Source organism: the organism of the source record quoted next, unplaced genomic scaffold (assembly GCF_019419815.1).
Source record: "Pyrus x bretschneideri cultivar Hongxiangsu unplaced genomic scaffold, Pyrus_bretschneideri_v1 Contig25, whole genome shotgun sequence".
NCBI lineage: Eukaryota > Viridiplantae > Streptophyta > Magnoliopsida > Rosales > Rosaceae > Pyrus > Pyrus x bretschneideri.
Window position 1 is genome coordinate 4,859,269 of NW_025999557.1, and position 12,382 is coordinate 4,871,650.

The 12,382-nt window shown below is 41.2% G+C and overlaps 3 protein-coding genes across 3 annotated transcripts; all 3 read left to right on the plus strand.

Moving 5' to 3' along the window:
* Positions 1-479: 479 nt before the first annotated feature.
* On the plus strand, positions 480-6,546 carry LOC103938786 (serine/threonine-protein phosphatase BSL1). The gene is made up of 21 exons (XM_009348829.3): positions 480-856; positions 952-1,012; positions 1,129-1,207; positions 1,398-1,477; positions 1,588-1,682; positions 1,806-1,905; positions 1,991-2,060; positions 2,189-2,290; positions 2,561-2,642; positions 2,742-2,912; positions 3,030-3,213; positions 3,306-3,507; positions 3,588-3,755; positions 3,887-4,125; positions 4,378-4,462; positions 4,553-4,651; positions 4,739-4,938; positions 5,023-5,098; positions 5,633-5,768; positions 5,839-5,978; positions 6,088-6,546. Exons 1-21 carry the CDS (start codon positions 652-654, stop codon positions 6,169-6,171), a joined length of 2,658 nt encoding a protein of 885 aa, XP_009347104.2. The 5' UTR covers positions 480-651; the 3' UTR covers positions 6,172-6,546.
* Positions 6,547-7,378: 832 nt separating this feature from the next.
* LOC103938794 (pentatricopeptide repeat-containing protein At2g22410, mitochondrial-like) lies at positions 7,379-9,587 on the plus strand. Its single transcript, XM_009348840.3, has one exon. The coding sequence runs from the start codon at positions 7,411-7,413 to the stop codon at positions 9,439-9,441; it is 2,031 nt and encodes a 676-aa protein (XP_009347115.2). The 5' UTR covers positions 7,379-7,410; the 3' UTR covers positions 9,442-9,587.
* An 881-nt stretch (positions 9,588-10,468) lies between these two features.
* On the plus strand, positions 10,469-12,379 carry LOC125478622 (protein SLOW WALKER 1-like). Its single transcript, XM_048586983.1, has one exon. The coding sequence runs from the start codon at positions 10,556-10,558 to the stop codon at positions 12,203-12,205; it is 1,650 nt and encodes a 549-aa protein (XP_048442940.1). The 5' UTR covers positions 10,469-10,555; the 3' UTR covers positions 12,206-12,379.
* Positions 12,380-12,382: the final 3 nt, after the last annotated feature.

The window sequence follows — 12,382 nt, forward strand, 5'->3', positions numbered from 1 at the left end:
TGACAGTATGAGTTCGTCGTAATTAGGTATTCAGTTTGTCATTTATAAGAGTCGAACGTTAGACTTTTTATTTACAAGTGAGAGAAATATCAATAGACTGTCATACTACTGAAAGTTATCGTATAATACTTAATTACACCTATACAAGTGTAGATATTCTTTAAATTCGACTTATCGGAGTATCCACGACTTTCTCATAAAAGTAGAAAATATCAACATAATACGTGCATTGATTATACCACGAAACTAGATATTTCTATTGTATAATCTACTAATCCTAAGTGAGCTAAACATTTTTTAACTCGACACGAAATGATACGAAAATAACAATTTAAGAGTTGGATCGTAGTTGAGTCACCTGTTTTGACTGTACTACGTAGCGTCGTTGTAGTCTACCGACCTCCACGATTATTCAATTAAATTTCATTAAAATGTATTTAAAAGAATTTAAAAAATAAATAAAGAAAATTAAAGCGTCCGGAGCCGAAGGCCGGGCCCCAGAGGCACCACAATCTCAGCCAACAGCGATCAAGGCTTTATCATCGTCCCCGCTGAGAAAGTAGAGAGAGAGAGAGAGGGAATCAGCAGATCAAATCAAACGGCTCTGCTAGTTGCTGGTGGTGGTGCTCCTGCTTCCGGGTTTGGGTTTTGATGGGGTCGAAGCCATGGCTGTTCCCGGCTCCGACCTATCGTACTCTCGAGACCTTTTGGGATTGCGACGACGACGCCCCTGGTCCACGCTGCGCTCACACCCTCACCGCCGTCGCTGCCACCAAGACCCACGGCCCCCGTCTCATCCTTTTCGGTGGTGCCACCGCCATTGAAGGCGGTGGCCCCTCCTCCGCCCCTGGCATCAGTTAAAATTTCTCTCCCTCCTCGATGTTTGCTTCACTATTTCAATTCGAATCTGGATTTTGCTTTTGTTTGGAGTTTGATTGATTGTGAATGTAGGGTTAGCTGGGGTGACCAATTCGGTGCATTCCTATGATATTCTCACCAGGAAATGGACTAGGTATTTTCTAATTGCTTTATTAATTTTTGGTTTTCGTATTTCAAAAAACTTGTTGGAATTGAATTGGAGTCTTACCGATTGTTTTTCTGCTTTCGGGGTTGTTCCAATTCTTGCAGAATGAGGCCTGCAGGTGAGCCACCTTCTCCGAGGGCAGCTCACGCGGCAGCTGCGGTGGGCACTATGGTTGTATTTCAGGTGAATTGAGTTATACATTTCGAGGAATGATTCGAAATTTAGAGTCTTTTGTGTTTACTGGGGTTTAGAGATGGATTATAAGTTTAGAGGTTCTCTTTAACTGGGTTTCTGATAGTTTCAAAGTTCATGAATCACTTCTTACTGGGTTGAATGAGTGTTAAACTTGATATGTGTGAATTTCTATGCTTAGGGCGGCATAGGTCCTGCTGGGCATTCCACAGATGATCTCTACGTGCTGGACTTAACCAACGATAAATTTAAATGGCACAGGTGAGTATAACTGACTTTAACTGAGCTTGTTCTACTTGAGAGTTTATTGATTAATGCTCAAAATTGCAGTACAAAACATTTGTACTTTTGTTTTTGTTGTCTGTCCGTAGAGTGGTTGTACAAGGACAAGGACCCGGGCCTCGCTACGGCCATGTAATGGACTTAGTTGCTCAAAGATATCTTGTTACCGTCAGCGGAAATGATGGTGTGTGTATTCACTAAACCCTAAGTGTTTGCTATCCATACACTTCACTGTTGTCAAATGCAGGGCCTTTTTGAAGCATTTGATGTTTACTGTCTTTATTTAATATATATATATTTTTTTTAGGAAAAAGAGTTCTTTCTGATGCTTGGGCTCTGGATACTGCTCAAAAACCTTATGCATGGGCTAGGCTGAACCCAGAAGGTGATAGACCATCTGCTAGAATGTGAGTAAAAAATTCATATGTCGAGAAGTGAAATGTTGTGAAAGTTTTGGTGGACTTTGTTTTTTGAGCCAAGATTATTTTGCAGGTATGCAACAGCCAGTGCTCGCTCAGATGGTATGTTTTTGCTTTGTGGTGGAAGAGATATTTCTGGAACGGTATGTGGAATCTGAGTCTACCTCTCTATCATTCTTGTATATTGCCTTTATCAATTTATACTGGGGGTCTTTTGAGCTAAACGGGTTATCTGATTTTGTTTGATTTGCTCATATCTATGCTCCCACAGCCTCTAGCAGACGCTTATGGACTGCTTATGCATAGGAATGGTCAGTGGGAGTGGACCCTTGCACCTGGTGTATCCCCTTCACCAAGATATGAACATGCGGCGGTAAGTGCTAATATATAAACTAGGCATGCAAAGTTACCCATTTGTATGTTGCATGATTACTTTATATGTTTTTTTTTCTTTTTTCTTTGAAGTGAAGCACATGGTTTACTGAACTTATAATTGGCAGTAGAAACCATAATTATCATACAATGTTTGTGGTACTATTGCATTTTGCATTTTCTGCTCAACTAGCTGCCTATCTCTGAGTTATCTTTACCCTTTTGAGTTCGAACCTTATTTTAGCACCTAATTGGCATATTCTGTCATCAGGTTTTTGTTGGTGCAAGATTACATGTTACAGGAGGTGCTCTTAGGGGAGGTCGTGGTATAGAAGGTGAAGCAGCTATTGCAGGTAATGTTTTGGTTGCTAAATTTGTTACCATGATTATGTAAGCTCATTAAGTTTTCTTAATACCTTTTGTTTCTATGTTCCTTTCTCCTTATTTGATAGTATTGGACACTGCTGCTGGAGTTTGGTTAGACAGAAATGGGCTTGTGACTTCCTCACGCACAGGAAAGGGACAGAATGACCATGATCCTTCTTTGGAGCTCATGCGTCGTTTTCGCCACGCAGCTGCATCTCTTGGTTTTCGTATATATATTTATGGTGGTCTTAAGGGAGGTATTTAGAACCTAAATGAAAATATGAATAATGTCATTGAATAATGGATGCAGCCTTCCTCTGCTTATGTGGTTCAATCATGTTTTAATATATCTTTTGTTTTATCTTCTTGTACAGACATCCTGTTAGATGACTTCCTGGTTGCAGAAAATTCATCAGTTCAGTCTGAAGGTAATTTGCCTGTTTTAACATCTGAGAGATCCCCAACTGTATCCAGTCCCAGAATGTTTCATGCTAACACAAGTACTTTTGGAACATCTTCTGATGGTGAACCTGAGAGTACCTCATCAACTGGCTTGAGGTATCATTCCATATCCTCTTTTCCCTCTCTACCAAGTGCTTTGACTGAGCTACGTGCTTATAATTTGTGCCAAACATCATTATTTTTGGCAGCATGGACAAAAATTCAATGGAGAAACTCCGGGAGGCTTCTGCTGCCGAAGCTGAGGCAGCCAGTGCTGTTTGGCAAGCTGCGCAATCAGCATCTGCTACTCCTTCTGAAGAAACATCTGTTTCAGATGATAACTCACAAGTTGCAGAAACATTGTCTGATGGTAGTGACACCGAGGCAGATGTTCGTCTTCATCACAGAGCTGTATGTCTTTTACATCAAAACCTAATTGAGGGAAATTTTCATCTTTAAGTGGCATAAATTATAATTTGCTGTTGTTGTAGGTTGTCGTTGCCAAAGAGGCTGTAGGCAACTTGGGTGGGATGGTGAGACAGTTGTCTTTGGATCAATTTGAAAATGAGAGCAGACGAACGATACCAATGAACAATGACTTATCACATCCCAACAAAAAGTACACCAGGCAGAAGTCTCCACAAGGGCTACATAAGAAGGCAAGCATCAGTTAACATTTGATCTTTTTCCTCTCTTTTTACACTATTTCTGGAAGGAATTTTTGTTATTGTTAATTGACAGGTTTTTTTTTTTTTTTTTTTTTTTTTTTGGGTTATCTATTACCTTTCAGGTTATATCTACATTGTTGAGGCCTCGAAACTGGAAACCCCCTGTCAATAGGAAGTTTTTCCTGGATTCTTATGAAGTGGGAGAACTTTGTTATGCTGCTGAGCAGATATTTATGCAGGAGCAAACAGTTCTTCAGCTGAAAGCCCCTGTTAAAGTATTTGGCGATCTTCATGGACAGTTTGGTGATTTAATGCGCTTATTTGATGAATATGGATTTCCATCTGCTGCGGGAGACATAACGTAAGATGACTATTTGTGCACATTCCATATCTGTCAATATACTTGTAGAAGGAATTTGTTTACACCAGAACTTTGACTCGGATATTTACTGGTGAAGTAAAGTCGCATATGAAGAATTTACTCCAATTCTTCGCTTAATAAATTTTTGAAGTGTTAAGAGTTTTTTCAGAAGCTTTTTGGCTGATGACACCCATATAAACTATGAATCTAAGAATAAATCAGACTTTTCAGCTAGTCTAATTATTGTTACAGGTATATCGACGACTTGTTTTTGGGGGATTATGTTGATCGAGGACAGCACAGCTTGGAGACCATAACTTTGCTCCTTGCACTGAAGGCAAGTTCTTCTTTTAAGTAATCAAATTTATATTTTTTTTTTGTACTCCCCACTTTTATATTTGACCATATGCCCTGATTGTTTTTGCAGATCGAGTATCCTGACAATGTTCACTTAATACGTGGAAACCATGAAGCTGCTGATATCAATGCACTCTTTGGTTTTCGTATTGAATGCGTTGAGAGAATGGTACGGGTTTTAATTATGCAGACATGATGCAGTCTTTTCTCTGGATTTGAGAATAATAAAAGTTAATAGTAACTTGTGTGCATGTAGGGCGAGAATGATGGAATCTGGGCATGGACTCGGTTCAATCAACTTTTCAACTATCTCCCACTTGCTGCTCTGATTGAAAAGAAAATTATCTGTATGCATGGAGGCATTGGGAGATCTATCAATTCTGTAGAACAGATAGAGAAGCTTGAAAGACCCATTACAATGGATGCTGGCTCTATAATTTTAATGGATCTTTTGTGGTACACTCTTGCTCAGTTCATCTGTTCGTTTGCTGTTAATATAATTGCTCATGTTTATGATCCTATTGACATCTATGTACACAGGTCTGATCCCACAGAAAACGACAGTGTAGAGGGCTTGAGACCAAATGCCAGAGGACCTGGTCTTGTCACCTTTGGGGTACGCAGTTTTGTGTTCTTTTTCTGAATTTGTACTCGAGCATTACTCGTCTAAATATGACTTTGTTTTTCTCTTTCTGGCATTGATACTGCACAGAAGTGTCTGTTAGGGTTTAGGTGGGGGTCACTTATCAAAAAACAAAAAGTAGGAGCCACTAATATGACGTTAAATTTATAACAATTTTGACAGTTCACATACAATAGGAAAGATATAGCCGTTTGTGATTTACCGAAAAGCCCAACACTTTGAGAACTGTAGTCCAAGCGACAGTATAGGCAACCGATTGAAACTGCGTTCTTTAACATCAAACGAACTGTACATTTGATGATCTGAGAGCAGGTTTGTTATACCTAATAATCACCATTACTGTAGTTTGGCGTTACGTCAATGTCAATTTTTTTTTGGAATACCAACAGCGTGTTGACTGAGTCCTATACAATCTTGTTTTTTCGAGAACCCTCTCATGTGCATAATTTTAAGTCTTAAGGTATACATACTTGCACCGCCGTACTAATATATTCTTGCTACTTGCAGCCTGATCGTGTCACAGAATTTTGTAAGAGAAACAAATTACAACTCATTGTAAGAGCTCATGAATGTGTCATGGATGGATTTGAAAGATTTGCCCAGGGACAGTTGATCACTCTTTTTTCTGCAACCAACTATTGCGGTAAGCAAAATCTTTGTAAGTTTCTTTCATTGTTGCAGTGCTCGCAGTCTCATATGGCCTTTTCTTGCAGGGACGGCAAACAATGCTGGTGCTATACTGGTCGTTGGCAGAGGTTTGGTTGTGGTTCCAAAATTAATCCATCCTTTGCCACCTCCTCTTCAGTCACCGGAGACATCTCCTGAACGGGTCATAGACGACGCATGGATGCAGGTAAGCACATCTGTAGCGTTGTTTAATATGTATATACCTTTAATGGAAAACTCCCTTATCATTTCCCCTGTTGCCTCTCACATACTCTCGTATCTTTTCTGTTGAGCAGGAGCTCAACATTCAAAGACCACCAACGCCTACTCGTGGTCGACCGCAGCCTGATCTTGATCGAAACTCACTTGCATATATATAGCTCACAGATTTCAGTATTTTCCAACCAGTGAATGTGACAATCCACATTTCTCCCGAGGCCCGATCCTTTCGCAGTTCCCGCATTACATCGTGCTCTCACTTGGATGTTATCGTTGCAGAAGTTGAAGCCTCGTCTAGTGTACACAATCTTAGAATGCTCGAGATTTCGACGTTTAGGGACCGAATTCTTCGTTTCCCGTTCATCGATTGTAATATATGTACAACAAGAGTTTTTGAAGCTAAATAGAGAGAGCTTATAGGGAAGGGAAATTGTTTAAGTTTTGTTTCACTGTGATTTATGTAACATAAACTTCTTCTTACGTTTAATCATTTCATAAGTGTTTGTTCTCTTTTGGGGAGTGGTGTTTCAGAACAACCTCATAGATTTGTAATTGTTCTCTTGATAGTTGATACAAGCAAATTGGGAGCGGGACAATCGAACGCCGGGCCTCCGTGCATCGACAAATGTTTTTAACCGCCTGAGCTACAAGTTTTTGGCTTCTGAAGAAATTAAAATCATTCACATCTCATTGCAAATCCAATCTTCTAAATTGCGGGAACAAAAAATCCGATTCTTCTTTTGTTAAATTTTAGGCGGTCACTCGTTAAAAAAAAATGCGTGGCAGAGAACTCATTTTAAACTGAATAATACAATAATGTGACTACCACGTTTGTCTACCCAATAAATTAAAAATGTGTGGTAGAGAACTCATTTTAAACTGAATAATACAATAATGTGACTACCACGTTTGTCTACCCAATAAATTAAAAGACAATGTTTGGCTATTCAAGGATGAGTAGAAACTCTTACTCAAAACTCTTCGTATTCGAATGACAGAGTTTTTTCTTATAATCAAAACAGTTCATTTTATAAATCACGCTGTAAAAATCGCCTCTACAAAAAAGGAACTAAACCTAAGGTCATTTGGTTAATCTATTGTAACAAATACATACATGGTTCGTAATGCTCCTACTAATTCCGTTCATCTGTTTTTATACAATTTGATGACTAACGACCTTAATTTTAATTGATTTTTTTTTTTTTTTTTGCAGAGTTGATCTTTATAGCGTAGTAATAATATAAACATTTTTTGTTATAAACACGAAATTCTATAAATCGGCAACGGACAATTTTAAGGAAAAACTTATTCATTCTTTGGGTTGTGAAGTATTATTCTAAATAAAATGAATGAATTGGATCCTTTTTAACTCTACATTTGAGCTAATAATTTGCCATGTTATGAAGTCCCACTTCCACTCTCTGCTTTCTACTCACAGGCTCCAAATTCTGAGACAATTCTCGTCAGCCTCCGCCATTAAACCCACATGGAACTCCAAAACCAACGTAATAATCACAAACCCAACTCTGCAGATCATGGAATCCTGCACCACCATGCTCCAGCTGAAGCAAATTCAAGCTCAAATGACTACCACCGGCCTCATCACGCACACCTTTCCGGTCAGCAGGGTTTTAGCCTTCTGCGCTCTCGCCGACGGAGGCGACATTCGATACGCGCGTCTTCTTTTCACCCAGATTGGAAAGCCCAATACGTATATGTGGAACACAATGATCAGAGGCTACTCAAAGGCTCAAATTCCAGCAATTGGGTTTTCGTTTTTCGGTCGAATGGTTCGTGAAGGTGTGGAGATGGACAGCCGAAGTTTTGTTTTTGCGCTCAAGGCGTGCGGGCAGTTTGGGAGAGTTTTGGAGGGAGATTCGATTCATTGCGTGATTTGGAAGATGGGTTTTGATTCTGATTTGCTGGTACGAAATGGGTTGCTGCATTATTATGCTGAGGGTGGGTTTCTAAGTCTTGCACGCAAAGTGTTTGATGAAAGTTCTGCGAGGGATGTTGTTACTTGGACCGCGATGATTGATGGGTATGCAGGAAGTAATTGTTCTGATGAGGCTATGGAATTGTTCGGCTCGATGTTGTTGAGTAATGTCGAGCCGAATGAGGTTACTATGATTGCAGTGCTTTCAGCGTGTTCCGAAAGGGGAGATATTGGTATGGGAAAGAGTGTTCATGAATACATACAAAAGAAGAGTGTGAATTGTAGCCTAAATTTGCTCAATGTTTTGTTGGATATGTATGTGAAATGCGGATGTTTGCTTGCGGCTCAAGAGACTTTTGACAACATGAAAGTCAGGGATGTATTTTCATGGACTAGCATGGTTAATGGATATGCAAAATGTGGGGACTTGGACTCTGCAAGAAAGTTTTTCGATGACATGCCCGAAAGAAATGTAGTATCTTGGAATGCGATGATTGCTGGTTATACACAGAATAATCGACCAAATGACGCGTTGAAATTGTTTTATGACATGGTGGAGTCAGGTATGGTTCCAACAGAGGACAGTTTAGTGTGTGCTCTATCTGCTTGTGGTCAATTGGGCTGCCTGTATTTGGGTCAGTGGATTCACAACTACTATATCGATCAAAAGCGTATTCTACGCAGCGTGATTCTGGGGAACGCATTGATGGACATGTATGCCAAGTGTGGGGGTATAAATTCGGCCGCACAACTCTTCAACGAAATGCCAGAGAGAAATGTGGTTTCTTGGAACACCATGATTGCTGCATATACCGGCCATGCGAAGCAAGCGCTTACTCTGTTCGACCAAATGAAAAGTACGGGACTGAAACCGGATTCTATCACATTTGTGGCGGTCTTGTCTGCTTGCAGTCATGGTGGATTAGTTTCTGAAGGCAAAGAGCATTTTGAAAGCATGGCTAGGGATCATGGGATCGAGCCGAAAAAGGAACATTATGCTTGTATGATAGATTTACTTGGAAGAGTTGGATTGCTCGAAGAAGCTTACGAGTTGATAAACAAAATGCCAATGGAGCCAAGGGAGTCTGCTTGGGGTGCACTTCTTAATGCATGTAAAATTCATGGGAATGTTGAGATGGCTAAGCTTTCTGCTGAGAGACTCTTAGAATTGGATCCCGAAGACAGTGGTATTTATGTACTGCTTGCAAATTTATGCGCTAATTCGAAAAGGTGGGACGATGTACGGATCGTTAGGAGCATGATGAAAGAGAGGGGTGTGAAGAAGAATCCGGGGCGAAGCTTGATAGAGGTAGAGGGTGAGTTTCATGAGTTTTTGGCTGCTGATAAATCACACGCTCACTCACAAGAGATTTATAAAGTACTAAATGAAATATATTCGTTCTCCAAATTAGTCTCTTTGCCCTCATATTACATTCCCGCTCTCTCTCTGAACGTCGGTTCTTCAGACGATTTTACAACTTATGATTATGATTAGGAATGTGATTGTGTAAGGCTTATCATATCTGGGATATTCTTGACTCTTGTTGGGCGAATCGACTTTCTCTAGGAGAAATTTTTCAATGTGACCGGAACACGAGTGGTATATCACGTATTTTTATGCAAGTGGTGAGAAATTTTATTTTTTAAGTTATTAACATTTTAACACACATATCTCACAATTTATATAGTGACACGTGATGTACCACTCTGTGTGCCGATCACATTGAAAAATCTCTCTTGAGAAGATTAGATAGCACCGTCATACTTTCTGACCGAATACTATTGATTGGGCCTTGCAAATAGGAATTGGATCCCCTCATGAGGAAATGGTGGGAATCCTCATGAACCGTTAACACGGACTGTTAAATTTTGATCTAACAGCTACAATTATTATAACTTTTAAAGAGACTTTGTTTGTAGCCGTTAGATCAAAATCCAACGGTTTGTGTTAGTGAGTCCTAAGGATCCCCACCATTTGCTCGGAAGGGGATCCAATTCCTTGCAAATATATGTCCCCGCATTTGAATTAAAAAAAAAAAAACAAAAAAAATGTATCTTTGTTCTAACCACCGCGTAAACCCATACAGAAAAGATGGGCTGATTTTTTTACATGATAAGATCCAATCATGTCGTGTATGATATGAACAAACTACTCACTATGAATATAAAAGACGATTGATTATCTACCCAACAAGATATATACGGTATTTTCTATAGTAAGGGTCTACGGTAAAGGTAAAAAAGTGGTCTAAGCCTTACACAGTGTGCTAACTATAATAATTTGGTTTTGAACTTTATCTGGTAAAAATCAAACTTAAGACCTCTCACTTACAAATGAAGAAAAATACTAATACACCGTAACAGATATATCACTAGACAGTATACTAATTGGGTTGGATTTTAAGTGTTTTTCAATTATTTAAGGGTACAAGTGGGAATTGTGAGAACTAATGTTTTTGTTAAAAACAAAACAAATGGGCTCAAATAAAATTTCTCAAAAAGAGATATATAAGACGGCGTCGTTTCGCGATCTCCTCATCAAGGCCAAAACCCTAACACCAGCAAAACCCTGACCCCAAAAGCGCTCAGCCCCAATTCGAGCTCCATCAATGGCGGAACCACAAATCTCCAAGACCTTCCCTGTGAAACCCAAGCACAAGCCTAAGCCCCGAACCCCCAAACAAACCCCCGAATCCAAATACTGGTCCTCCTTCAAAACCAAGCAAATCCCTGACCTCATCTCCTCCATCACCTCCCTCACCTTCTCCCCCAACGCCCCACACTCTTTCGCCGCCGCCCACTCCGCCTCCCTCACTCTCTACAACCCCCTAAACCAATTCTCGCCCACCGCCACCATCTCCGCCTTCCGCGACGTCGTTTCTTCAGCCTCATTCCGCTGCGATGGCCTCCTCGTCGCCGCCGCCGACCTCTCTGGCCTCGTCCAGGTCTTCGATGTCAAAACCCGAAACCCGCTTCGGAAACTTAAATCCCACTCGCGCCCAGCTCGGTTCGTCAAATACCCAGCTTCTGACAAGCTCCATTTGGTCTCCGGCGGCGACGATGCCATTGTCAAGTACTGGGACGTCGCTGGCGAGACTCCGATTTCCGACTTGCTCGGCCACAAGGACTACGTGCGGTGCGGGGATTGCTCGCCGGTCAGTTCGGATATGTTCGTTACTGGGTCATATGATCACACGGTGAAGCTTTGGGATGTGAGGGTTAGAGATTCGGGGTCGGTGATGGAGGTGAATCACGGAAAGCCGGTGGAGGACGTGATTTTCTTGCCATCCGGTGGATTAATTGCAACGGCTGGCGGCGATTCTGTGAAGATATGGGATTTGATGGCAGGTGGGAAAATGGTGTATTCAATGGAGAGCCACAATAAGACTGTGACTTCGATTTGCGTCGCGAAAATCGGAAAGGATAGTGGGGAGGAGGCGCAGCAATATAGGATTTTGAGTGTGGCATTGGATGGTTACATGAAGGTGTTTGATTATGCAAAGATGAAGGTCACTCACTCAATGCGGTTCCCTGCGCCGCTAATGTCGGTAGGGTTTTCGCCCGATTGTATGACGAGGGTGATTGGAACTTCGAACGGGATGATCTATGCTGGGAGGAGGAAGTACAAGGAAGGCTCAGGGGGTGGTTCTGATGAGGAGCTAGATAGGCCGCTTTCGAAGTATGAGAAGAGGGAGAAAAGGTTGAAGGCCTTGGGGGATGCTGGGGGTTTGGGACCTGTGATGGAGGAATCGCAGATTCGGGTTTTAAGGCCTTCGAATTTTCGGTATTTCCATAGAGGGCAAGGGGAGAAGCCGTCCGAGCGGGACTATGTGGTAATGAGGCCAAAGAAAGTGAAATTGGCCGAGCATGACAAGCTATTGAAGAAGTTTAGGCACAAGGATGCTCTGGTGTGTGTCTTGCGCAGCAAGAATCCGGAGAATGTCGTGGCGGTGATGGAGGAATTGGTGGCGAGGAATAAACTGCTGAAATGCACGTTGAATTTGGATTCGGAGGAGCTGGAATTGCTGCTGAAGTTCTTGCAGAAGCACTTGACAGTGCCAAGTTACTCAGGGTTGTTGATGGGGTTGACAAAGAAGGTTCTTGAGACGAGGATTGAGGACATTAAAGCTTCCGAAGCGTTGAAGGTCCATATCCGAAACCTTAAACGGTCAGTTGAGGAGGAAATTCGGATACAACAGTCGTTGCAGGAGATGCAGGGTATAATTTCTCCGTTGTTGAGAATTACTGGAAGAAGATGAATACTTAGGTTGGTTTTTTTTCTGATTTTACGAGGCGGTTAGGTTTTTCCGATGTGTTTGCTTAATAGCTGCCTGAGTTCACTTGTCATGGCAAAGACAGTATCTGCAATTTTGTGTTGTTTTTCTCATGTTCTTTCTATGTTTTAAGCAATCTCAGATTTTCGAGATAGAAAACAT